This window comes from Macaca mulatta, chromosome X (assembly GCF_049350105.2).
Source record: "Macaca mulatta isolate MMU2019108-1 chromosome X, T2T-MMU8v2.0, whole genome shotgun sequence".
Lineage (NCBI taxonomy): Eukaryota > Metazoa > Chordata > Mammalia > Primates > Cercopithecidae > Macaca > Macaca mulatta.
In genome coordinates, this window is record NC_133426.1 from 48,274,053 (window position 1) to 48,302,041 (window position 27,989).

General features: G+C 43.5%; 1 protein-coding gene and 2 pseudogenes across 3 annotated transcripts; 1 reads left to right on the forward strand and 2 right to left on the reverse strand.

The window, feature by feature from the left end:
* Positions 1–299: 299 nt before the first annotated feature.
* On the reverse strand, positions 300–594 carry LOC114674790 (protein S100-A11 pseudogene; annotated as a pseudogene).
* A 10,598-nt stretch (positions 595–11,192) lies between these two features.
* Positions 11,193–21,587, reverse strand: LOC709149 (protein SSX2-like). Of its 3 annotated transcripts, XM_028841911.2 has the most exons (7): positions 21,519–21,587; positions 21,236–21,358; positions 20,964–21,078; positions 20,341–20,436; positions 18,463–18,515; positions 13,670–13,811; positions 11,193–11,293 (listed from the first exon to the last, which is right to left on the reverse strand). In XM_028841911.2, the coding sequence occupies exons 1-7, from the start codon at positions 21,585–21,587 to the stop codon at positions 11,193–11,195; spliced, it is 699 nt and encodes a 232-aa protein (XP_028697744.2). The 3 variants fall into 3 exon arrangements, with proteins under 3 accessions (XP_028697744.2, XP_077845662.1, XP_028697745.2); XM_077989536.1 differs by lacking the exon at positions 21,236–21,358; XM_028841912.2 differs by lacking the exons at positions 13,670–13,811; positions 21,236–21,358 and having other exon boundaries at positions 11,234–11,293.
* A 1,918-nt stretch (positions 21,588–23,505) lies between these two features.
* On the forward strand, positions 23,506–25,697 carry LOC100430801 (ornithine aminotransferase, mitochondrial-like; annotated as a pseudogene).
* The last annotated feature ends 2,292 nt before the right edge of the window (positions 25,698–27,989 follow it).

A 27,989-nucleotide genomic window follows, 5' to 3' on the forward strand; every position in this document is an offset into this window, starting at 1 on the left:
GTTTTATTACTGCTTGCATGAGGTGGTAGGTGTGCTTTAGAGAAGAGAAGAGAGGAAAGGAGGGGAGGAGAGGGGAGGGCAGGGGAGGCAGGAGAGGGGAGGGGGAGGAGGGGCAGGGGAAAGAGGGAGTGGAGAGCTGCAGGCAGGAGGGAATAGTCTTATTACTACCTGCAGGCAGGGCCTGCATGAGGTGGTGGGTGTGCTGGGCCCAGGGGATGTGTGGGTTGTGAGGAGACGGTGATGGTGAGGCTGGAAGAAAAGAGGGTGGCTTGGAAACCAGGCTCAAGGGATCCTCAGATCTACTTCTTGGAATGGGCAGCCTTGAGAAAAGAGTCACGGTAAGCCACAGTCATGCCATCCATCAGATGCAGAAATTCTTGGAAATCTAGCTGCCCATCACTAGCGAGGTCCAGTTTCTTCATCATGTGGTCAAGGAGACTGGGGCCCTCTGGTTTTTCGTGAAGGCATCCAGTTCTCTATTCATGAAGTTTGGGAACTCCATCTTGGAGTGCATGCTATTATAACCATCCTTTCCAGTCTATTTCTGGAAAACAGCAATCAGGGACTCTCTGTAGGCCTGGAGATTTTTGCCATGTTGGAGTTGAATGAATCACCAAGAGCAGGTTTTTACTGGACCTGTGTAAATAACCATATTGCCATAAGAATATTTACAAATAGTTTTCGAATTCTGAAGAATGGAGCAGAAAGAAAAAGCAAACGTTTCCATCTTAGTTTACAAAAGTATACTTTACCAAATTGTTATAAACTATAGATAGTTTAACAGAGAAAATTTTCTCTTTGTTTCATTTTTTTGAGAAAGTGTTGTGCCCTGTTGCACAGGCTAGAGTGCAGTGGTGCAAACACGGCTCCCTGCAACCTCTGCCTCCTGGCTCAAGTGATCCTCCCACCTCGGCCTCCCAAGTAGCTGGGACCACAGGCGCACACCACCATGCCCAGCTAATTGTTTTTTTTTTTTTTTTTTTTTGAGACAGGCTTTTGCCATGTTGCCCAGACTGGTCTTGAACTCCTGGGCTCATGCAATCCTCCTGCCTTAGCTTCCAAAGTGAGTCACCACATCCCACCAGAAAATTTTATTAAATGTGGAAAACCAAACATTTAAGTAAAAAACAAAGCTTTTTTCCCCCTTAATTTCTTTTAGAAACCAGGTCTCCTATGTTGCCCAGGTTTGTCTTGAAGTCCTGTGCTCAATGGATCCTCCTGTCTCAGCCCGAGAATGCTGGGATTACAGGTGTGAACCACTGTGCCAAGCCCAAGAATAAATAAAGTTTTAAATAGAGGTCATAAAAACATTATCAGTTATTTAGCCTCACGTAATTTTGTTCTGCTTGATCTTGATGGTCAGTTGCATGAAACCATCAGTTTTCATTAGAGTTTTGAAAAATAATTTATTTAGTTCATTGATCTGAAAGTTATTACAAATCTATATTCAATAGTACTTGTTAAAATCTTTTTTTATGAATCTGATTCTGGATGCCTTTAGAGAAGAATCAGCACTGTAGATGATAACGCTTAGAATAGTAATGATTAAGATCTGATGAAAGGTCCACAACTGAGAAAAAAATCAGTTATTTCTATTATATAGAACATTTTAAGATAACAACCAGAATCATGACTGATAGCGTCACACCAGGGCCATCAGAACTCTGTAAAATTTATATGATCTTCAGAACATTAATATCAATAACATATCTATATAAATGTAGATAGCAATTAGTGTTTTTTTTATTTGACATTGCTTTTCATATAATCTAACATATCAAATAAGCCTAATGAGAGACACATTCTTTGAGGCTCTCCAGGGGCCTCACTGGTAAAACTCAAAGTCAATTTCAGGTTAAAAAGATTTAAATTAGAATATGATTAGTCTGTTCAACAGCAATAGATAAATTAAAAAAGAATTGGATTTTGGGGAAGTTTGTCAAAGATGTTAAAAGGCTCAAAACACTTGTTCAAAACAGGATCACGGGTCACTGTGGAAATAAGTCACTCATTTAACCAGAATGATAGTCAACAGACTTCACATGCAATACAGAAAGTTAACATGGACTTAAACACTTAACCCTTTCAAAGCTCAGTTTTCCTAAGCAAAAAGAAACCTAATTAGTAGGCTAGGCGCGTTGGCTCATGCCTGGAATCCCAGCACTTTGGGAGGCCGAGGCAGACAGATCACCAGGCCAGAAGTTCAAGACCAAGCTGAGCAACATGGCAAAACCCCTTCTCTACTAAAAGGACAAAACATTAGCTGGGCGTGGTGTCCCGCGCCTGTGGTCCTAGCTATTGGAGGCACAAGAATTGCTTGAACCCGGGAGACAGAGGTTGCAGTGAGCTGAGATCCCGCCCATTGCACTCTAACGTAGGCAAAACTCCAACAAAAACAAAACAAAACCCTAGGATCAACAGAAAGGAATGCCTGGGATAAGATAAAGGATTGTGTTGACCCAAGTTCATATTTGCAGAGAAAGCCTTCTGGTACTAGGCTTCAGAGAGAATAGGTTGTAACATGTTTCTTACTAGACTGAAAGTCTGTGTTGATGTTGATGACAGAGGTATAATGAGGCAAGTCCGACCCCCACTTCCTGTCATGGCCTGAAACAGTCTCTCAGGTTAAATTTTAAAAGAGCCGTGGCTGAGGAAGAAGTCAATTCAGATGGTTGGGGGGTGGCGGGGGTTAGGATTTTATTTTTGATTTACAAGTCCTATGAAAGTGCATAAATTTTAAGGAACAAGTGTCGGGCCTGATGTATGGACCCCAAAAAGAGTTCTCCAAACTGTCCAATGCCATAACCAGAGACATTTGAACGACAAATCAGGATGAGAAGTTGATGTTTCCACACTGTAGACAGCTTTTCCCAAGACGTCAGAATAAGTCTTCACATCATAATGAGACTCTTACCCCCTAAATGTCTATACGTTTCACTTGACAGAACCTGATCCCCAAATGCTTTGATTCCCCTAGTGGTCCATTTTATAGAGTTGGCACTCTGCTTTAATTCAACTCAGTCCTAAAATGCTACTCAAAGACTACAAGAGGTCTCATTCAATTCCCCCATAGGTTTTTGATTTGTTTAGCTGGTGGCCCTTAGGCTTGAGATCTTGGTTCAAAACCATTGTACAAACTAAATTTATTATACTATTGCTAATTATAGCTGGGTGCGGTGGCTCACGCCTGTAATCCCAGCACTTTGGGATGCCAAGGAGGGCAGATCACTTGTGGTCATGAGTTCTAGACCAGCCTGGCCAACATGGTGAAACCCCATCTCTACCGAAAATACAAAAATTAGCTTGGCGTGGTGGTGAGCACCTGTAATCCCAGGTACTCAGGAGGCTGAGGCAGGAGAATTGCTTGAATCAGAGACATGTAGGTTGCAGTGAGTCGGGATCAGGCCACTGTACTTCATCCTGGGCAATAGAGCAAGAATCCATTGCAATAAAATAAAATAAAATAAAATAAAACAAAACAAAATAAAATAATAAAACAATTGCTAATTATTTTTGGATTATGATCTCTGAGCTCTGTTCTTGTTGCCTGTCTAATATTTGTTCAGCCAGTTCTCCCAACAGGATAATGTTGGCCTAGTGCTTCAAGATGATTGCTAATACAGATGGTACTAACACAATGAAACTTGATGCTGAACTCCAGACAAAGCTGCCTGAATTTTTTTTTTCCTTCTGGCCTTTTTGTGGCTCAAATGTGGCCCATGTCCCTGATATCGACTCCCTTACCTTTCCCTTGACATGGGACAAAGACAACCGGCCCAGGTCCATCCTGGCATGGAGTGACAATGAAGCCTCACTTTAAGATGGCTGATCAGTGAGGTTTTCAAAGAAAGATGTTGATCAAAAGAGGGAATGTGAAGGCTGATTGTGAGGATGAACCAGCTTCTCCAGGGCCAATGAGCCTCATTTCAAAACAATATGTAACATTTTTCTTTCTAATAAAACTTCCAACATCTCTTTGTTCGTTGTACATGCTGAAGACCACCCTAGTCCGTGTGTATGCCCTGAATTGCAATTTTGTGATTCCCTAATAGAGCATTTGATTTAGGGATTTGTCTCTATAATTTATTTTGACTTTGACACAAATAACCAGTATGATGTGTTGAATGGTCACCCGGCCCCCTGACAAGGTAAGTATTATACTGAATTTAAAAACTCATTCTAGACCAGGCACGGTGGCTCATGTTTGTAATCCTAACACTTTGGGAGGCCGAGGTGGGTGGATCACCTGGGGTGAGGAGTTCAAGTCCAGCCTAGCTAACATGGTGAAACCCCATCTCCACAAAAAATACAAAATCAGCTGGGCCTGGTGGTGCAAGCCTGTAATCCCAATTACTTGGGAGGCTGAGGCAGGAGAAATTGCTTGAACTCAGGAGACAGAGGTTGCAGTGAGCCAAGATCACACCATTGCACTCCAGCCTGGGCAACAAGAATGAAACTCTGTCTCGGAAAAAAAAAATTACTCTATTATAATCTTGATAATTGCTTTGCTGTGCATCTTACTATGGACTTGTTGGATATCTAGGTGGCTATAAAGTACCCAGAGAAAGATATAAACAGCAGTGGAGATAATTAGAAAATTAAAATGTTACTGTAAAAGAATAACAAAAGGGGGAAATTGTAAGGGTAACTAAACACAAAATTGATTTTTTTCCCGTCGTCAAAAGGGTAAGAAGAGACCTTTCCCCTTTTCACTTTCCTTAGAGCATTTCCTTGAGAAAATTTCTATTTGTAAGCCTCTGTTCACCCTATAACCCAGGAATGTCTTGAACTTGAACTCCAGGCCTCAAGTGATCCTCCAGCCTCAGCCTCCTCACCCGGCCCCCAGGAAGGTCTTTCTTGAGGGCCTTGGAGCCATCTCTTTGAAATGTGAACATTGAGGAAGATGATGTCATTGTCTCCCTGTCACTAGGGGAGTTTAGCCTAAGTGACTTGCTCCAAGCTGTAAGCACCTGCTTGTCACAGAGATATGAGTTTTATTTTTCTTTCAGATAAGGGCAGTTAACTAGCACAGATTCGTACTCCAATTACTTGGTGAACTTAAGACTTGCCTGGGAGTATTTAGTTTTCATCCTTGGCTGCTACTGTATAATCAGGCCAGTGAGCCACATACCTGAAATTTCTGGTTTCTGCTGCAACTTTTCTTTGTTTGTTTGTTTTTGAGAGGGAGTCTCCCTCTGCTGCCCAGGCTGGAGTGCAGTGGTGCGATCTCGGCTCATTGCAACCTCTGCCGCCCAGGGTCCAGCGATTCTCCTTCCTCAGTCTCCTGAGTAGCTAGAATTACATGCATGGGGCACCATGCTAGGCTAAATTAGGATTTTTAGTAGAGATGGGGTTTTACCATGCTCACCAGGCTAATCTTGAACTCCTGACCTCATGATCCACCTTCCTTGGCCTCCCAAAGTGCTAGGATTACAGGCTTGACCCACCACACCTGGCCTCTATGACCACTTTTGGATTGTAGGAAACACTACACTCCAAACTGTGTGATCTGGCTTCCAGATCTGGCTTCCAAGACAGCTGCCAAAGGGGAAGGTGATGCAGTCTAGAAGTGTGGGGGAGTTCGTGCCTGTGGGGTAAATTTTGACCAATTGGAAAAAGAACCAGGAGTGAGAGCCAGGTACCTAAATTCCCTCTCCTCTCCTCTCCCCATGCACTGGTCCAAGCATAATTTCTCAGTATAGTCTGTCTAGAGGTGTCCTGTATGGCCCAAAGCCTGTTTCTTTGGGAACCTGAGCTAAAGTAATGGGAATCCACACACTCGAAGACAGTGTTAAGTGTTGCGAAGGACCCAGATACGGGCAGAGGAAAATTACCCCAATAAGGAAAAGGACAATTTGGGGATCTGGAACAGAGGGAAGGACTAGAAAAAAAATAGTCGTAGAATAGCTTATGGGTAATATTTTTGGAGAAAAAGGCAGTTCTGGTGATTTTTGCAGTGAACTGCCCAGCTCGATAAAATATATACTTCCTTTCTTTCCATCAGTCTCCCCTATGAAATCTTCCATAAATTATCCTTTTATCACTATCTATTGCCTGTGAAGTGAATTTTCCTTTTTTCTTTTTCTTTTTTATTTAGAGGTAAAGCTGTCACCCGGGCTGGAGTGCAGCAGCGCAATCTCGACTCACTGCAGTCTCTGCCTCCCAAGTTCAAGTAATCCTGCCACCTCTGCTGCCCTAGTAGATGGGACTACAGGCCCGCGCCACCAATGCCTGTCTAATTAATTTTATTTTATTCATTTATTTTTTTTTATTTTGTATTTTTAGTAGAGATGGGGTTTCACCATCTGGGCCAGGCTGGTCTTGAACTCCTGATCTCAGGTGGTCCATGCACCACGGCCTACCAAAGTGCTGGAATTAGAGCTGTGAGCCACCACACCCAGCCTGTCAGTTTTCTTTTGGAGAATAAAACAGATTAAGTCTTGTGCCAAAATGCAGGGACGCCGCATTCAGAGAGGTAACAATATATTATATACAATAATAGATAGGTTTTGTACATACCAATAATAACCATTTAGAAAACCAAATTGAAAAAAATTACACTTATATAGTGACAAAAATACATAAAATATCTAAAACCAGATGATTGGAGCAAGACGGCAGGTAGATCCCGTGCCCCACTCAACATTCCATTGCACTGGGAAGAAAACGTTTTCAAGGGTCAATTCTTAACAGTAGAGGAAAATAGGAAAACGTGTCAGTGGTCCACCAGAAATATTGAGGCATTCTTGGGAGATAGAGTAGATGGGATCAGACTGATAGAGAAACCCAAGGAGAACAGACCACAGCTCAAATCACTGTAGGCAAGAGATGCTGTTTGTTTTTTGAGACAGAAACTTACTCTGTCACCCAGGGTGGAGTTCAGTGGTGTGATCTCGGCTCATTGCACCCTCTGTCTCCTGGGTTCAAGGGATTCTCCTGCCTCAGACCCTGCAGTAACTGGGATTCACAGGTGCCCACCACCAAGGTTGGCTAATTTTTGTATTTTTAGTAGAGATAGGGTTTCGCCATGTAGGCCAGGCTGATCTCGAACTCCTGACCACAAGTGATCTGCTTGCCTTGGCCTCGCAAAGTGCTGGGATTACAGTGTCAGTCACTGTGCCCAGCCAGGAGATGCTCTTTGTAACAAAGCCTATGAAAAACTCTAAACCCAGAATCAAAATTACACGGTGCAGGAAAGGACCTTAGGATAATCATCAGGTAGGTGAATTTAAAAGTTCATTTAAAACAACTGAATCACTAGATTCCCCTCCAACACCACACTCAGATTGGCTGGCAGTAGCCACTTTTGCCTCTAAGATGAAACTCTGCTAATTGTTCATTAAAGAAAGTGAAGACCTGGCCAGGTGGCTCACATTTGTCATCCCAGCACTTTGGGAGGCTGAGGCAGGAGGATTACCTGAGGCCAGGAGATCCAGACCAGCCTGGGAAATATAGTGGATCCCATCTCTACAAAAAAAAATACAAAAATTAGCTGGGTGTGGTGGCGTTTCTCTGTAGTTCCAGCTAGTTGGGAAGCTAAAGTGGGAGAATCCCTTGAGCCTGGGAGATCGAGGCTGCAGTGAGCTGTACTTGCATCACTGTACTCCAGCCTGGGTGACAGAGTGTGATCTTGTCTTAAAAAAACACAAAAAAGTAAGGTATCAGGACTTGGTGTATCTTCAGCACTTCACAGTAACAATGAAGGAGAGAAACACATTTGTGGAGAGGGGACTATGTTCACTCATTATCTACACATGATAGACTGATAGTCAGGAGCTTTATATACCCAACGAGCCTAAGGAAAAATGTTCCCTGTCATGACTCAGAATCTTCCAGCCACCCTTCCTTGCACCTGTCTGGAGGGCTGGGGGACACAACTTATGGATCTCATCATCTCAAGGAGAAAGAAATATCAAATCCTTCAGTATCTCTTTTGGGGTACACTCTCCTCTGTCTCCATGGAGGATAAGGCTCTCGATATTTAGTAGCCGAATGTTACATTTGTGTAACACAGAACTATATTGGGATAAAATAGAATTTGTTTCCTCTGAGACACAGGTAAAGGTACGTCCACACTGACCCGGGTGGCAGCCACCTCTTCCTGCAGTGCCAGGCAGGGCATGCTCACAGATCTGGGGAACCTCTGCTGCTCCTGGAGCCCAACCTCCTTCCTGGCACCCTGTCCCTCTGGTGGTTGTGACAGCTCACACTTTGCCTTGGGTCTCCCCTGCTTCTTTGCCTGCCCTTCTTCTGCCCACACTGCATATCTCTGTCTCCCACTGTCCCCACTATGACCATGATTACCTCTCCCTCCCTGCATTCTGTCTCTCCTAGGGCTCCTTGTCTGGGGTAAATGAACCCACAGCCTTTACATGGTAATTGGAAACAGAACCCAGGGCCTGTTCAATTCTCCCTCCCTCCACCACACTCACCTGTCCTCCTTAATGTTTCTGACGTTGGTGAGCTCCAAACTCAGCTCCTCCTGCACCTGCCAGCTGTAGGACCTGTGATAAGACACCTACCTTCTGCCTGGGACTCTGTCTCTCATCTATCATATAGGCATAATGATGATAGTGTCCTCCTTCCAAGGCTGGGGAGGACCAGGAGGCCAAGGTGATGGGCCACAAGCAGTAAAAACAGTTCCAATCCTGCCTTCACCTGGGGCTGGTGTTTCAAGCCCCTTGCGTGTGAATGGAGCTTTGATGCCTCCATTCACACACAATGATTTGTTCTAAAATAGACTCCCCTCTGCCCTTCCCTTCCCCACATCTGTTTCCCCTCTGCACCATATAACGGTAACTGTGAGAAAGAACTGTCCCATTCCAAATCATCGTCCCCACCCCAGCCCCCAGGCCCTTGGTTGGTGAGACCCTTGATGGGCAGTCTCATGCTTCTGTCCAGGGGACTTTCCCACCGTTGATCCCCTGCATGGAGACTAAGTGGACTCTTCTATTCCCTGTCCATCACAGGGTCTACCGTGCACACATCTTCCTCATTCCTCCACGTTCCCCAGATGACGATTTCATCTGTGTCTCCTCCCACATACTCCCAAATGGACTGTCTCAGACCTAGAACTTGAAAATCGTTCAGAGAGCAAAGGCCAAGATGCCCAACCACCTGCTGCAGAATCCTGCTCCAGGACTGAAGTGTATGGTCTCTATCAAAATAAAAACTGGAGGCCAGGCGCAGAGGCTCACACCTGAATCCTAGCACTTTAGGAGGCCAAGGTGGGAGGATCGCTTGAGCCCAGAAGTTCAAGATGGCATTGAGCTATGACCATGCCACTGCACTCCAGCCTGGACAGAGAAAGACCCCGTCTCTAGAAACAAACAAACAAACAAAACCAACAGACAAAACCAACAACTGGAAACATCCTCCTCTAGAATGGTGGTCAGGAACATCTGTCTGCCTTGTTCCCTGATGTCTCTCCAGCACCTAGAACAGCGCTCAGCACAAGGATGCACTCATTAGGGTTTTGTTGAATAAATGACTCCTTTGACGCAGCAATTGCACTTCTAGGAGTCTTTCCTAAAGAAATATTCACACACGTGCACAGAGCTGCGTGTACAATAATGAGAGGAGCAAACAACTGGGGAACGTTTGCAAAGTTTTATTAACTGTCAGTGACCGATACAAGGGAATAGGATGAGGGGAGTACATGCTGAACAGGAAACAGAATGAGGGGGGCTTGACCAGGATGCATGGCAACGGGGAAAAGCAGATGGGAGATGCTTATAGTGGTTCTTGGTGTGTGGGTGTGTGTGTGTGTGGTGTGTAAATGCAGATGAAAAATTTGAAGTTAAACACTCACACCTGCCCTCAGTAGTCACATCTGGGGAGAGAAGAGGGTAGTGCTGTTCTATGCAGAGAATACCTGACTATACTTGTTTTCTGAGGTAGGTGCATGGATACACAAACCGAAATACGCATTTAGTAAGTCTTCCTCATCAATAAAATTACTAATGTCTAACAGAATGGCACACTGTAAGAAAATACAACAGAAACGCTAACATCGAAGTCTTGGCACACTAAGAAAAACGACGGTCAACTTTTCACTGTTGTGAACACTTGCTTTCACTTCCTATACACCTGATGACGAGGGGTCCGCAGCCATGCCCATGATCTTGAAAGGTCACCATGTTCTGCTTCTCATCATGGGCATGTGTCATATCCCTGAGGCTGAGGCAAAAAGAGAGAAGGAAGGTAACTGGCAGTGAGTTCCCACTGCCCAGTAACTCAATCTCAACTCTTCCTGACCTGCAGACCCTGCACACTCTGATTCTGCCCTACCTCAGGACTTACACATGCCTTCCATGGTTCCTCGAAGTGAACTATCTGCTCATGCCACAGTACCTTCCTCGCCTGGGTTATCAATTCCTAGGTTAGAGGAAGGTGTGGCCCACATATCAGGGCTGACCTGGGATTTGGGAACCCACAGCATCCTACGTAGGAAGGATCCCTGGATATACAGGGCAGGGAGTAGAAAGAGCATGGGAAGGCCGGGCACAGTGGCTCACGCTTGTAAACCCAGCATTTTGAGAGGCTGAGGCATGCGGATCACGAGGTCAGGAGTTCAAGAACAGCCTTACTAACATGGTGAAACCCCGTCTCTACTAAAAACACAAAAATTTGCCAGGTGTGGTGTTGCACATCTGTAATCCCAGCTACTCAGGAGGCTGAAGAAGGAGGGAGGTAGAGGTTGCAGTGAGCCAAGATCACGCCAGTACACTCCAGCCTAGGTGACAGAGCAAGACTCCCTCTCAAAACAAAAGAGAAAGAGAAAGAAAGAAAGAAAGAAAGAAAGAAAGAAAGAAAGAAAGAAAGAAAGAAAGAAAGAAAGAGAAAGAAAGAAAGAAAGAAAGAAAGAAAGAAAGAAAGAAAGAAAGAAAGAAAGAAAGAAAGAAAGAAAGGAAAGAAAGAAAAGAAAGAAAGAAAAGAAAGAAAGAAAAGAAAGAAAGAAAGGAAAGAAAGAAAGAAAGAAAGAAAGAAAGAAAGAAAGAAAGAAAGAAAGAAAGAAAGAGAAAGAAAGAGCGAGCATGGGAAATCTCATCATTCAGCCTCAATGCTGTACCCTAGAAAATTACGAGAAGGGAATGATTTGGGGAACAAGTGACAAGATGGGATACCGGTACCGTAACAGAACAGCACATCTGCAGGGATGTGGGGGATGAGCTGAAGGTTCACTTACGGAGTTACTCGTCATCTTCCTCAGGGTCGCTGATCTCTTCATAAATCACCAACTGCTTTCTCTCACACAGTCTGTGGGTCCAGGCATGTTTCCCCCTTTTGGGTCCTACGATGGGGAACAGTTGGAAGATGAGGGTTGGGTAGATTGGAGAGTGTTAGGCTCTGTTTTCTAAAAAAAGGAGATGCCACCCCCCGCACCAACTGCCCATGGGCCTTCTTCATCCAGTTTTTCACATCATCTGGCTTAGAGTCTGAAATCTTAGACCCACACCAATATAGGCCAAATGCCAATTAAAGTTTTAGCTTCTGGTTCCTTCTGTTGTCAGGTTTAGATTCCCAACCTCTTCACTTACAGGAACATTCATGGATACCTCCTTTCATGCTGCACATATTTGTTAAGGGCACACAGGCAGACCTTGTTTTATGGCACCTCATTTTCATACTGCTTCACAGATACCACAATATTTTTTTGGAGATTCTCACCAATTTTATACTTTTCCATTACTATTATATCTGTTATGGTGATCTGTCATCAGTGAGTTTTGAGGTTATTATTGCAAAGGTTTTTGTTGCTTTTTAGTCTTTTAAAATAATTTTTGTTTTTTATTTTGTGGGTCCACAGTAGGTGTATATACTTATGGGGTATGTAAGATGCTTTGACACAGGCATGCCATGAGTAATAATCACATCATGGAAAATAGGGTCTCCATGCCCTCAAACATTTATCCTTGTGTTACAAACAATCCGTTTACACTCTTTTAGTTTTTTTTTTAAATGTACCACTAAGTTATCATTGACTATAATCACCCTGTTCTATGTAATTGCTTTGGGGGTACCAGGAACTGCACCCATAGAAGATGACAAACTTAATTGACCAATGTTGTGTGGTCTGACTGCTCCACCGATGAGCTGTTCCCCATCTCTCCTCCTTCTCTCAGGCCTCCCTATTTCCTGAGACACAGCAACACTGAAATTAGGACAATGAACAACCCTACAATGGCTGCTAAGTGTTCAAATGAAAGGAAGAGTCACATGTCTCTCACTTTAAATCAGAAGCTAGAAATGGCTAAGCTGAGTGGGGAAGGCATGCTGAAAGCCAAGACAGGCTGAAAACTCGGCCTCTTGTACCAAACAGACAAGCTGTGAGTGCAAATGAAAAGTTCTTGAAGGAAATAATAGTATATAATGCAAAGGAAAAGTATTAGTATTATAACTAATACTCCAGTAAACACACGAATAAGAAAGCAAAACTGCGTTACTGCTGAAATAGAGGAAGTTTGAGTGGTCAGGATAGAACATGAAACCAGCCACAACATTCCCTTAAGCCAAAGTCTAATTCAGAGCAACACCCAAACTCTCTTCCAGTCCATGAAAGCTGAGAGAGGTGAAGAAGCTGCAGAAGAAACGTGTGAAGCTAGCAGAGGTTGGTTCATGAGGTTTAAGGAAAGAAGCTGTCTCCATAACATAAAAGTGCAAGGTGTAGCAGCAAACCCTGATGGAGAAGCTGCAGCAACTTATCCAGAAGATCTAGCTAAGATCACTGATGGAGGTGGCTCCACTAAACAACAGATTTTCAATGTAGATAAAATAGCCTTCTATTGGAAGGAGATGCCATCTAAAACTTTCACAGCTAGAGAGGATTCACTCCAACTTTGAAGGAAGTTCTAATGTGGGTAAAAGCTATCCAATAGCATCACATACTACAGAGATATGCTTCATGAAAGGGAGAGCTAATCGATGTGGCAAGTTTCATTGTTGTGTTCAAGAACCTGCCACAGCCACTCCACCCTTCAGCAACCACCACCTTGATCAGCCAGCAGCCATCAACACTGAGACAAGACCCTCCACCAGCAAAAAGAGCATGACTCCCTGAAAGCTCAGAAGATTGTTAGCATTTTTAATAATGAATTATTTTAAAATTAAGGTATGTACCTTTTTTACACATAACGCTTGCACACTTAGTACACTACAGTGTAGTGTAAACATAATGTTTTTATGCACTGCAAAACCAAACAAAAAAAAATGTGTGTGACTCTCTTTGTTGCAGTGGTCCGGAACCGAACCTGCAATATCTCTGAAGTACACCTGTATTGGGTATCAGGCATTGAGCTGAGTAAGATATGATCCCGGGTTATCACAGACAGAATTGCTTGAGCACATTTCATGTCATCAGGCTTCTAGATTTAATTTAATGCCTCCAAACAATTTATGAACTACGATTCTTTATTTCCATCTTATGGACTAGGAATCTGGAATTGAGAAAATTTGGAAGACTTGACCCAAGTCACGTGGTTTTTTATATGGATGACAACTCCAGTCTGTGTCTCTGGAAGTCATGTCTAGCATCTCATCTGGAGCTGGGTGAGCTCCTCAGCCCAGCCTGGACCCAGGCTTGTCTGGGATCCATGCCACACACCCAGTCCCCACACCTGAACATAGCCAGGGAAGCCAGAGGGGTTGTTCCCGAACTGTTTCCTCTTACCAGATCTCTTGTTAGTCTTCTCAGAGGTATTTGCTTTCCCTGGGGGGCACAGCTGTTTCCCATCATTTTTTGGACCCGATGTTTCTGACACTCCCTTCAAATCATTTCCTTCTTCTGCTTGTGCTGGCTTCTTGGGCATGATCTTTATAATATGAAGGTCACAGATAAACAGTATCAGTCACATTTCTATAGTGCTTTTGAGCTTACACAGCGTCTTCACATGCATTATCTTAATCAATGTTCTCAAAAACGCTGGGAGAGTTACACATGCCTAAATTAGGAGAAACTTGGCAAGTTAGAAGCAAAAGGATTGGCCTGAATGGATGGGGTCGCCCGGGCTAGAATGGTTATCCTCACACTCTTTTAAGACTGATACTCTTGCGAACAGTAAAAATCTCCATGTAATTGAGAGTTTGGTATACAAAAGATCTGGAGAAAAATGGCATTCTTAGAATTCACAAGGTCTACAAAAGGAAGAGCTTCTATAAAGTACAAGGCATCCCATATAAGCTTGTAGACAGCTCCTGGGAGAGTAAATGTAAAAACATAGGGAGGCTACAAAACACTGCTGGGAAAGATGGAGTAGAGAGATGAGTACAGGGAAGGGAGAGGTAAAGAAATGGTTTGTTGAAATTAATGCAGGCAGCAAAGAAAGCAGATATGACATACCACCCTACAAAGGCACCAACATTGAATGTGGAATTAAGTGAGGTGGTACTCATAACAATTCTGGTTGCATTGGGATGTGTCACTGACCAACAATGTTAAACTACCTTTTTTTTAATTAATTAATTTATTAATTAATTTATTTATTTATTATTATACTTTAAGTTCTAGGGTACATGTGCATAAGTGCAGGTTTGTTACATATGTATACTTGTGCCATGTTGGTGTGCTGCACCCATCAACTCGTCAGCACCCATCAGCTCGTCATTTACATCAGGTATAACTCCCAATGCAATCCCTCCCCCCTCCCCCCTCCCCATGATAGGCCCCGGTGTGTGATGTTCCCCTTCCTGAGTCCAAGTGATCTCATTGTTCCGTTCCCACCTATGGTGAGAACATGCGGTGTTTGGTTTTCTGTTCTTGTGATAGTTTGCTAAGAATGATGGTTTCCAGCTGCATCCATGTCCCTACAAAGGACACAAACTCATCCTTTTTGATGGCTGCATAGTATTCCATGGTATATATGTGCCACATTTTCTTAATCCAGTCTGTCACTGATGGACATTTGGGTTGATTCCAAGTCTTTGCTATTGTGAATAGTGCCGCAATAAACATACGCGTGCATGTGTCTTTATAGCAGCATGATTTATAATCCTTTGGGTATATACCCAGTAATGGGATGGCTGGGTCATATGGTACATCTAGTTCTAGATCCTTGAGGAATCGCCATACTGTTTTCCATAATGGTTGAACTAGTTTACAATCCCACCAACAGTGTAAAAGTGTTCCTATTTCTCCACATCCTCTCCAGCACCTGTTGTTTCCTGACTTTTTAATGATCGCCATTCTAACTGGTGTGAGATGGTATCTCATTGTGGTTTTGATTTGCATTTCTCTGATGGCCAGTGATGATGAGCATTTTTTCATGTGTCTGTTGGCTGTATGAATGTCTTCTTTTGAGAAATGTCTGTTCATATCCTTTGCCCACTTTTTGATGGGGTTGTTTGTTTTTTTCTTGTAAATTTGTTTGAGTTCTTTGTAGGTTCTGGATATTAGCCCTTTGTCAGATGAGTAGATTGCAAAAATTTTCTCCCATTCTGTAGGTTGCCTGTTCACTCTGATGGTAGTTTCTTTTGCTGTGCAGAAGCTCTTTAGTTTAATGAGATCCCATTTGTCAATTTTGGCTTTTGCTGCCGTTGCTTTTGGTGTTTTAGACATGAAGTCTTTGCCCATGCCTATGTCCTGAATGGTACTACCTAGGTTTTCTTCTAGGATTTTTATGGTATGAGGTCTAACATTTAAGTCTCTAATCCATCTTGAATTAATTTTCGTATAAGGAGTAAGGAAAGGATCCAGTTTCAGCTTTCTACTTATGGCTAGCCAATTTTCCCAGCACCATTTATTAAATAGGGAATCCTTTCCCCATTTCTTGTTTCTCTCAGGTTTGTCAAAGATCAGATGGCTGTAGATGTGTGGTATTATTTCTGAGGACTCTGTTCTGTTCCATTGGTCTATATCTCTGTTTTGGTACCAGTACCATGCTGTTTTGGTTACTGTAGCCTTGTAGTATAGTTTGAAGTCAGGTAGCGTGATGCCTCCAGCTTTGTTCTTTTGACTTAGGATTGTCTGGAAGATGCGGGCTCTTTTTTGGTTCCATATGAACTTTAAAGCAGTTTTTTCCAATTCTGTGAAGAAACTCATTGGTAGCTTGATGGGGATGGCATTGAATCTATAAATTACCTTGGGCAGTATGGCCATTTTCACTATATTGATTCTTCCTATCCATGAGCATGGTATGTTCTTCCATTTGTTTGTGTCCTCTTTTATTTCACTGAGCAGTGGTTTGTAGTTCTCCTTGAAGAGGTCCTTTACATCCCTTGTCAGTTGGATTCCTAGGTATTTTATTCTCTTTGAAGCAATTGTGAATGGAAGTTCATTCCTGATTTGGCTCTCTGTTTGTCTGTTACTGGTGTATAAGAATGCTTGTGATTTTTGCACATTAATTTTGTATCCTGAGACTTTGCTGAAGTTGCTTATCAGCTTAAGGAGATTTTGGGCTGAGACAATGGGGTTTTCTAAATATACAATCATGTCATCTGCAAACAGGGACAGTTTGACTTCTTCTTTTCCTAACTGAATACCCTTGATTTCTTTCTCTTGCCTAATTGCCCTAGCCAGAACTTCCAACACTATGTTGAATAGGAGTGGTGAGAGAGGGCATCCCTGTCTTGTGCCAGTTTTCAAAGGGAATTTTTCCAGTTTTTGCCCATTCAGTATGATATTGGCTGTGGGTTTGTCATAAATAGCTCTTATTATTTTGAGGTACGTTCCATCAATACCGAATTTATGGAGCGTTTTTAGCATGAAGGGCTGTTGAATTTTGTCAAAAGCCTTTTCTGCATCTATTGAGATAATCATGTGGTTCTTGTCTTTGGTTCTGTTTATATGCTGGATTATGTTTATTGATTTGCGAATGTTGAACCAGCCTTGCATCCCAGGGATGAAGCCCAGTTGATCATGGTGGATAAGCTTTTTGATGTGCTGCTGAATCCGGTTTGCCAGTATTTTATTGAGGATTTTTGCATCGATGTTCATCAGGGATATTGGTCTAAAATTCTCTTTTTTTGTTGTGTCTCTGCCAGGCTTTGGTATCAGGATGATGTTGGCCTCATAAAATGAGTTAGGGAGGATTCCCTCTTTTTCTACTGATTGGAATAGTTTCAGAAGGAATGGTACCAGCTCCTCCTTGTACCTCTGGTAGAATTCAGCTGTGAATCCATCTGGTCCTGGACTTTTTTTGGTTGGTAGGCTATTAATAATTTTTTTTTTTTTTTGAGACACAGTCTTACTCTCTTGCCAGGCTGGAGTGCACTAGCGCCATCTTGGGCTCACTGAAACATCCAACCCTGCATTCAAGCAATTATCCTCCCTCAGCCTCCAGAGTATCTGGGACTACAGACAGGCGCTACCACGCCCTGCTACATTTTGTGTTTTTACTAGAGATGAGGTTTCACCATGTTGGCCAGGATGGTCTCGATCACTTGACCTCGTGAACTGCCTGCCTCGGCCTCCTAAAGTGCTGGGATTACATTCGTGAGCCACCGCGTCCAGTCCTTAAGCTACTTGTTATTCAGCTCCCTCACTTATGAAATAGAGAACAATACATGTAAAATAGGCTAAGGGAAAGTCCTCTCTGAGATGTACACACTGTTTAAATGTAGTAATAATAGCAATTAACACCTTTCTGGAGGAATGTGATCCTCCACATTCCTTTACCCTCTAAACCAGAGTTGAATCTGCACTTGTGGGATCACTCATTCAAGGGCCTCTGAGGGATCCCCTGGGCTGGGACTGGGGCTTCCCGGATGCCCCAGGTGCAGACAGGGCCCTCAAAGAGCTCACATAGGGAAGGGTCAACAGTCAAAGGGACTCTTAGGCCATGTGAGTGGCCCCAGTTACAGAGCAGAGGTCAGCTGGTCCTTCCTGTTGCGAGAATGAGTGTCTAAACAGAAGCACCAGCAGGCCCTATGGGGTAAAGCCCTAGTGAGCAACATCTAAATCTCATAAACAAATGCAAACGTGAATGAGCTTTAAATGGCTTGGAGCACTGAATTAGACTACCACTGCCACTGCGCCTCAGGAACATTCTTTAACATCTCTGTACCCCGATAGCCTCATTTTATTATTATGTTGCTGATAACTATGATCTGTAACATGAACTATGATTCTTTACTTCCAATGCATGGACCAGGAATCTGGAGCTCAGAGAACTTAGAATATTTGCGCCAATTCACATGGCTATTATATGGATGACAATCGAAGTGCGTGACTCTTTATTATTTGGAGATAATAATAGAAACAATGTCATAGAGGTCTCCTTAAAGATTAAATAAATTAATCTATGTGAACTGCTTAAAATAGTATCTGGCATCACTATGAAAACAAAAGAAGTATTAAGGATCACAACTCTTAGTATTATCAAGCTGTCGATGCTACATCAGGTGTTGTGATAGACATGGGGAGGAGGAGGCAGTGAGGGCATTTTTTACATTCTCCCACTGTTACCAGTGTTCACATCCGTGAAGGGACAAAGGTTCTCTGGTCCTTTAGATTTGAGAGATACTCACCTTCGGGAAGATTCCCTGGAGCATGCTGAAAGTTGAAAGCTGAGGACGTTCAACTGAAAGAGAATACATCAGAATTTTTCTTTGTTGGTAAAGATTTCCAAACTCTACAGAGATTTCTGTCACATCAGGGTATTTTGCAGTGGAGGGTTATGAGTCCACTCATTACTGAGGAGTTATTTGAGATTTGCTTCTGAATTATGTTTAGTCATGGTTGATGCATTTATCTGTGGCATCAATTCAGAATTATCCATTTCATTTTTTATCACGTGGGAACTAAACCCCACCACAGTCTCATCTTATTCCATTATATATATTTTACTTTTTCCCAAACAAATAAATTGATTGGTTGGGAACTTGAACTGTATCCACTTAAGATGTACAACAACTAAAAATCACTGTACACTTCAAATGGGTGAATCTTATGGTAAGTCAGTTAAGCTGTTAAATGTGTGATGAACCATGGATGATTTAGTCCAGTGGCTCTGAAATATTTTCAGTATAAAGACACTCCTTTAATGTCAAAAACTTGGCAGATACTCAAGCACTGGATTTTCAGATCTCTTATAGTGATTGTGGGGGATTGTAGAATCTGGCCTGTGTAGATGGGGAGTAATAGGTCTATTGGAGGCAGTTTGGACATTCTGACCTTGTCTTATAATTGTAGCAAGTAACCACATATGTCCCCTTAATAGTCCTGAAATGCACAAAGATCTCTATGCAAGAACCTGTCTTTTTTCACCCTATGTTATCTCTGCTCACTGAGAAGTGGGAAAGCTCTCTGTGTGTTGGATGAGGGATCACTCTTTCAAACTCTCTTCCAAGCTCACCATGGAGAATTAGGGTTGTTTGGGAATGAGAAGACTGTTTGGTTTTGATAAAATACAGAAAAACAGCGATCTTTATTACATAGTGTGTTCATCACCCTCACTCCTAAGATACCTATCCAATCTACATGCTGTTAATGAAACAAACTCTGGAAGTTTTTGGCAGATCTACAGTTTTAACATTTTCTTTCTTTTTTTTTTTTTTTTTCACTTGTAACATTTTCTTAACTGCCCTTTCATTCATTAACAGTGCTTAGGAAGAACAACATGTCCTTTAAAAAGGAAATATTTGAAACACACAGAAAAATATAGGAAATAATATTGAGTCCAGTCGGATCTCAACATTATCCCACAGATATATTAGGTCTGATTTATTTATTCAAAATATTAGAAATACTACAAACAGGCCAGGCGTGGTAGCTCATACTCGTAATCCCAGCACTTCGGGAGGCTGAGGCGGGTGGATCACCTGAGGTCAGGAAGTTAGACCAGCCTGGCCAACAAGGTGAAACCCCATCTCCACCAAAAATAAAAAAAATTAGCTGGGTATGGGGGCGGGTGCCTGTAACCCAAGCTACTCGGGAGGCCGAGGCAGGAGAATCACTTGAATCCGGGAGGTGAAATTTGGAGTGAGCTGAGATTGCTTTATTGCACTCCAGCCTGGGCGACAAGAGCGAACCTCCATCTCAAAAACAAACAAAACACACTATCAACAAGTCACGACTGAAGCTGTCTGTGCAGCGCTCACCAATCCCTGCCCTCCCTCCCTCCTCCACTTACAGTCAGTCACCTTAATTTGATGGCTTTTTATTCACATTCATGTTTGTATACATTTACCATTTACTTATTATCCACAAAAATATATATTCTTATTTTACATGTTTTAAAATTTTATATGAATGGCCTCTATAGTTAACTTTCTGCATGCGATTTTTTTTTCACTCAGCACTTGTGTGTGTGAGGGAACAAATGCCTGAGGATCTTTCCCAGGTCGCTGAGCTGAAAAGCAGTTGGGCTTCAGGAGACCCTTTCCAGCCCCTTCCCATCTACTCACCCTGATTCCCACGGTTACAGTCATTATCAGAATCATTCCTCTGGAAGTCTGTGGCCCGTTTATTATGCATGAAAGGTGGGAGGGTGACCCTGAAACCTAGAAAGAAGCCAAATGTTTATTACTTAAGGGACAAGCTTAGGCCTGGTATGGTGGTTCATGTCTGTAGTACCAGCACTTTGGGAGGCTGAGGCAGGAGGATTGCTTGAGGCCAGGAATTCAAGGCTGCAGTGAGCTATGATAGCACTACTGCACTCTAGCCTAGGTGACAGAGTGAGACTCTGACTCAAAAAGAGAGAGAGAGACAAGCTGAGAGAAGGTAGGCTGGGTGTGTCTGGGGTGGGGGTTGGGGGTTTCCAGGATGCCACAGAGACAGTTGGGCTCATCAGAAAAGATGCCTATGGGAGAGAAACATGCAGGATCCAGATATGAGCTCCACTGTGGCCAGTTCCTGCCCTCAGCCCTGACAGGATACGGAAGAGCAGAACACCTAGAAGCTGCCTTGTGATTTTTCCCTGCACAAAAGGAAAATGTGGGGTACTTTCTGCAGCCTAAGAAGTAGCCGAAGCAGGAAAAGGGATGCTCATGTGTCCCTAGTCTTATCTGTACCTAGAACTTTCTGTTACCTAGTTTAGTCATGGCCTCATGCTTTCTCTTCATATACACATAGATGATTTTCTGGGAGTATTTCATCTTTTCCCACTCTTTCTTAGAGAAGCATTTGGCAATATCATCAAAAGCCTAGAAAAAAAAAAGAAAAAGAAATTTTGGCAGTGACTCAGCTAGGCATGTCTGCCATTCAGCTGGAGCCGCTTCCTGTGTGCTGGATCTGGGAAGTGGGGATGATAATCCGTCCTGGTTGATGCCATGGCTAACTGAGACAACATCAGAGACCTACCCTAGCTTCTCCCCTGCCACACAGTAGGGCTTTAATACTGCTGGCTGGCTCTTGTCCCACCTTGTAGAATGGAGTGAGAGTCACCAAACGTAGTGCAAGGTCACAGACTTGTCTCCAGGGATGCTAGGTGATGACAGAGCAAAGGTGGAAGGCTCCCAAGGGTCCAGATCTCCCCCAAGACCCTGCTCCTTGTCCCCAGTATCTCTGTCCTTCCCTCCTCAGAAATCTGCTCACCCCACACTGTCCCCTGGGCCACTACTGTACCCTCTCCAGGTCACCTCACCTTTTGTATCTTCTCTGGTATTTGAGCACCAACATTAGGTCTCCTTGCAAAGGCGTCATCGCTGTTCATGGCACTGGGAGTAGTCTGACCTGCAAGAGAAACTGCCTGAGACTTTCCAGGTGCAAGACCTTTGGTCCTGTGGAGGGAGAAATCAGTGACGGCTGGCCACACTCAGTCACCTGGAATCAGGTGCTGCATTTCTCCATCAGGGGCTTATCTGTCCCTGAGTAAGGATATGGGGAGAAATCAGATGACAACAGGGAACCAGCGATCTCTGGGAGAAGTATTGATTGGGGATAGCAGGTTTCCTTAGGGCAAAGCAGCCTTGAGTCTTTGAGAGGGGTTTAGCTAATGTTGTCAGTACTTTCCCTGGGGCTAGGCTTACCTAGACCCTTCTTGGGGAGGCAGGGATGTGACTGTGTAATTGTATTGAGTAGGGGCGTTCTGACACCCACACTGAATAAATAAAGGAAGGGAAGTAAGTCCCAGAGATAACATGGTCTCTCTGGTGATGGATCTGATCAGGCAGAGGGATAGGAGGTTCTGTTCTGTTGAAGAGAAATGAGCATCACTAATATGAACTGGTTCAGAGGTTATTACTGGGTGATTTGTAAATTATTAGAAGGAAGAGAGCTAGAACTTCTGAGACTACAAGAGCCCACCAACACTTAGAGAGAATGTGGGGCATTTCAAGATGCAGCACTCAGCCAGGGGCAGTGGCTCACGCCTGTAATCCCATCTCATTGGGAGACCGAGGCATGCAGATCGCTTCAGCCCGGGGGTTGAGGCCAGGCTGGGAAAAATAGCAAAACCCCGTGTCTACAAAAAATACAAAAAATTAGCTGGGGGTGGTGGAGCAGGCCTGTATCATCCCAGCACTTTGGGAGGCCAAGGTGGGCAAATTGCTTGAGCCCAGGAGCTTGAGACTAGCCTAGTCAACATAGCGAAACCATGTCTACTAAAAAACCCAAACAAAAAAAAAAACCTTAGCAGAAGCCAGGTGGTGTGCACCTGTAGTCTCAAGGCCTAGGTGAGACGATCACTTGAGCCCGGGAGGAAAGATTTCAGTGAGGTTTCTGTTTTTGTTTTTTTTTTTTTTTTTTTTTTTTGGAGACAAGGAGACAAGGTCTTGCTCTGTTGCCCAGGCTGGAGTGCAGTGGCGTGATCTTGGTTCACTGCAACCGCTGCCTCGTGGGTTCAAGCGATCCACCAGCTGTGGCCTCCAAAAGTGCAGGGATTACAAGCGTGAGCCACCACGCCCGGCCCAACTTTCTTAAGTTATTACAGGGTTTCCAGGAAAAATCCCATACCTGAAAAAGTTAGAAACTGACAGAAAGGATTTGAGATGGCGACCTGCCTCATACACACTCCTTATTAAAACTAGATAACAAATGCATCTTGGAGGAGGGGAGGGGTAGGAAGAATGGAAAAAGAAAATCAGCGAATGCTTACTCAAATTTTGGAAGAATCGAAAGAGAATATCAGAGCATGCGTACTCTGCGGAAGAACAGAAACAGAAAGACAGAGCATGCACACTCTGAACTTAGTAGCCAATCCCTAGGGATGCTTTAGGTGGGAAAATCAGAGTCTCCACCCTAACTTTGAGAAGATTCTGTCCCTGGAGGCTGGACTAATAGAAGCCACATCAGCTTCCCTTGTTCCACCTACACTTCTGACTTCTGATTGGCCAGATGGAGTTCACTAACTGCCCTGATTCGTTCATCATCCTTGGGCAGTGACATTGCAGAATATTGTCTCCTCCTCCAGCCACACTTTGTCGCCACTGCGACAAAGTGGGTGGTCCTCAGGTGCCGTCAGGAGATTCTGATCTCTCTGAAGACTGTTCCTGGATCTTGGGTTAAACATCTGTATTCTAGTCTGAACAGAGAGAAGAAAAAAATTGTCGGATCTGTGATTTTTCTACTTGTAAGACACAATGTTTTCCAAACTAGCACATTTGCAGAGAGCTTTGCTGTACTTAGTCGTGATGTTCATTCTTCAGTGGCTTCTATATCTGTTGCAACAGAAAAAGTCAGTCCAAAGCCCTCCAACCTCTGATTACATTTTTGAAAGGGAATCTAGGTGTGGTGTGCAAAATTACCATCCTTTACCTGTAGCCCTGGAGAGAGGAAAATGTACTTACTTATGTGATGTGATTGTGGTATTGGTTACATCCGCCTTGGCCAATCCTCCTTCTTCGTTCTCGGGACTACAGGCGTGAACCACCCCACCCCCACTAATATTTTTTGGTTTTTTATTTTTTAATAGAGACCGTTTCCCTATGTTGGCCAGGCTGGCCTCAACGTCCTGGGCTCAAGGGATCCTCCCACCGCAGCCTTGAGACTACAGGCATGCACCACCCTGCCCATGCTTTTTTTTTTTTTTTTTCTTTTTTTTTTTTAGTAGAAACCGAGTTTCTCTATGTTGACCAGGCTGGCCTCAACCCCTCCTGGGCTCAAGAGATCCTTCCACCACGGCCTCGGGACTACAGGTATGCGCCACCCTGCCCACGCTTTTTAAAATTTATTTATTTATTTATTTTTAGTAGATACCGACTTTCGACAAGTTGCCCTGGCTGGCCTCAATCTCCTGGACTCAAGTGATATTTCCCCTCGACCTCAGGACTACAGGCGTGTGCCATTTGGCCCTGTTCATTTTGATTATTTATTTATTTATTTATTTATTTATTTATTTATTTTAGGAGAGACAGGCTTTCGCTATGTTGGTCAGGCTGGTATCGACCTCCTGGGCTCAAGCAATACTCCCGCTTTGGCCTCGGACCTACAGGGGTGAGCCACCCTGCTCACGCTATTTTTTGTTGTTGTTGTTCTTGTTGTTAGTAGAAATGGGATTTTGCTATGTTGTCCAAGCTGGCCTCGACCTCCTGGGCTCAAGCAATCCTCCTGCCTTGGCCTCAGGACTACAGGCTCACACCATCCCGCCCCCACTAATATTTTTAATTTTTCTAGTAGAGATAGTTTTGCTATGTTGTCCAGGCTGGTCTCTACCTCCTGGGCTCAAGCGATCCTCCCGCCTCGGCCTTGGGACTACAGGCATGCACCACCCTGCCTTTTGCTGTGTTTCCCAGGCTGGTCTTGACCTCCTGGGCTCACTCAATGATTTGAACCCGGGAAGCGGAGGTTGCATTGAGCTGAGATCACACCACTGCACTCCAGCTTGGGCGACAGAGCAAGACTGTCAAATAAATGAATACAGGAAAGAGAGAAAAGAAAAGGAGAGGAAAGGAGAGGACCAGCTGAATCTCCATAAGAACAGTAAGCTTTGTGGTATTTTTAACTTACTCTCATCCCATCTCGTGCTCCCAGCTTAGTTCTGTTCATTGCTGATGAAATTCAGATAGGATTGGCCAGAACTGGTAGATGGCTGGCTGTTGATCAGAAAGGCCCTTTCCGGGGGCTGACACTCTGTGTCTGCGATGCTGTGGGATGATGACATAATGCTCACCATTAAGCCAGGGGAACATGGGTCCACATATGGTGGCAATCCACTAGGTTGCTGAGTGGCCATTGCAGCCCTTGAGGTTTTAGAAGAAGAAAACCTTGCTGAAAATGCAAGGTTTTTATCTCAAGGGTATTATCTTGAGAAACGAACCCGTGAAGCTACCTTCTGATGTTGTGACTGCCGTAAAAGGAAAATGATTATGTTGTTTATTCATTTATTTATTTATTTATTTTGAGTAAGAGGTTCACTCTGGTTGCCCAGGCTGGAGTGCAATGGCGCGATCTTGGCTCACTGCAACTTCTGCCTCCTGGGTTGAAGCGATTCTCCTGCCTCAGCCTCCTGAGTAGCTGGGATTACAGTCACGTGCCCCTATTCCCAGCTAATTTTTGCATTTTTAGTAGAAACGGGGTTTCGCCATATTGGTCAGTTGATTCGAACTCCAGAACTCAGGTGATGCACCTGCCTCGGCCTCCCAAAATGTTGGGATTAGAGGCGTGAGCCACTGTGCCGGGGAGGAAAAGAATTATTAAATGCTATTGTTATTCAAGAAAACAAAGATTGTGATGCTTGGAAGGTATGTCTACGACTTCGAGATTATGGACTTCTGGCCAAGCCAACCCATGGTGACATCATCAGGTTTCGCCTCTGCTGGTGGTCAAGGAGGATGAGATTCGAGAGTCCAGTGAAATCATTCAGAAGGCCATCTTGTCATTCTGAGGGTAGCAGCTGTTTTCGGTCGTCCCTGGGAGCCAGCTGGAGACAGGTGGTCCTCTGCTCTTAATGCAGGCACATTTCACTCCCATGTGTCTTCAAAATCTTTTTGTGGAATATATGTTTTTCAGTTGATACAAAAATATATGTTTTTTTCACTTGATACATGATAGAACAACGTTTTTGAACCTGCCTTTTGCTTTGTAACGTAAGTAAGAGAATGTAATGGCATCTATATTCAGTGAAAATGTTTTGATGTGCAGAACATGGCCGAGTGCAGTGGTTCATGCTTGTAATCCCAGCATTTTGGGAGGGCAAGGTGGGCGGATCACTTGAGGTCAGGAGTTTGAGAACAGCCTGGCCAACACTGAGAAAACCCATCTCTACTAAAAATACAAAAATTAACTAGGTGAGTTGGTGGGTGCCTGTAGTCCTAGCTACATGGGAGACTGAGACAGGAGAATCACTTGAACCTGGGAGGCAGATGTCGCAGTGAGCTGAGATTCTGCCACTGCACTCCAGCCTAGGTGACAGAGTGAGAATCCCTCTCAGAAAAAAAAAAAAAAGAAGAAGAGGTACAGAACATTTTCATCACCACAATGCTATCCCTTGTGCTACTCATTTTTAGTAATACTCACTCTCCTCCCATCCACCATTCCTAACCCCTGGCAACCACTAAACACTTTTTCATTTCCACAATTTTGTCTTTTCTACAATGCTATACAAATGAAATCTTATAGTATGTAACGTTTTCGGGGCTTATGCCACTCAGCATAATTCCATGGAGATTCCTCCAAGATATTAATATTTGTGTATCAATAGTTCATTGTTGCTGTTCTTGTTGTTGAGACAGATTCTTGCTCTGTCACCCAGGCTGTAGTGCAGTGGCATGATCTCGGCTCACTGCAACCTCCACCTGCCAGGATCAAGTGACTTTCGTGCCTCAGCCTCCCAAGTAGCTGAGACTACAGGCGTGCACCACCACACCCTGGTAATTTTTGTATTAGTAGTAGAGACGGGATTTCAACATATTGGCAAGGCTGGTCTCGAACTCCTGACATTGTCGTCTGCCCACCTCGGCTTCCCAAAGTGCTGGCATTTCATGTGTAAGCCACTAGGCCCAGTCAATAGTTCATTTTTATTATTGAGTAGTATTACATGGTATGGAAGTACCACAGTTCTACCATTTGCTTATTATAGGACATATTGATTATTTCCAGCTACTGGCTATTACAAGTAAAGCTGCTATGAACAATTATGTACAAGTTTCTGGGTGGGCATAAATTTTAATTTCTCTGAAGTGTAATTGTTGAATTGTATGGTCATTGCATGTTTAGCTTTATAAGAAACTACTAAACTGCCTTCCAGAGTGGCTGTAAGATTTTACCTTCCCAGCAGCACTTAATGAGATGTCCAGTTTCTCTGCATCCTTGTCACCATTTGGTGTTGTCACTATGTCTTTTATTTTAGCTATTGTAATAAGTGTGTAGTGATACCTCATCATGGTCTTAATTTGTATCTAATGAAGCAAATGAGTGTTGAATATCTTTTCATGTGCTTATTTGTTTCTTTCCTCTTCAGTGAAATGTATGTTCACATCTTTTCATGATTTTCTAGTTGGATTATTTGTTTATATTTTTTTACCATTGAGGTTTTTTTTATTATTATTATTTTTCTTGAGACAGAGTCTCACTCTGTTACCCAGGCTGGAGTGCAGTGGCATGATCTTGGCTCACTTCAACCTCTGCCTCCCAGGTTCAGGCGATTCTCATGCCTCAGCCTCCCAAGTAGCTGGGATTATAGGCAGGCATCATCACGCCTATCTAACTTTTGTATTTTCAGTAGAGACGGCTTTTTCGCCATGTTGCCCAGGCTAGTCTCAAACTCCTGGCCTCAAGGGATCTGCCCTCTGTTCACCTCAACCTTTCAAGGTGCTGGGATTACAAGCCTGAGCCACCACGCTCAGTCTACCGTTGAGTTTTCAGAGTAGTTTACATATTCATTATATATTCTGGATGTGAGTCCTTTCTTGGACATGTGGCTTGCAAACATTTCCCCCAGGTCATACCCTTTTATTCATCATTTTAAACAATATTTCTTGCAGAGCCAAAGTTTTAAATTGGATGAAATCTCATTTACTTTTTTCCTTATGGATTATGCTTTTTGAACTGTTCACTATGCCCTAGATCTCAGACGTTTCTCCTATGCTTTCTTGTAAAGGTTTTTTTTAGTTTTATATTTTAGATTTAAGTCTATGATACACGAGTTTTTTTGTTTTTGTTTGTTTGTATAAAGGGT

Bases quoted from the DNA above. Each gene is read 5' to 3' on its own strand.
- LOC709149 (XM_028841911.2), bottom strand. From the start codon at position 21,587: ATGAACAGCGATGACGCCTTTGCAAGGAGACCTAATGTTGGTGCTCAA. The intron at 21,079-21,235 runs GTAGGTCTCTGA...TTTTTTTTCTAG, and splicing joins GTGGCAGGGGAGAAGCTAGG to GCTTTTGATGATATTGCCAA. The intron at 11,294-13,669 runs GTAAGAGGAAAC...TCCCCATCGTAG, and splicing joins GAAGACTAACAAGAGATCTG to GACCCAAAAGGGGGAAACAT.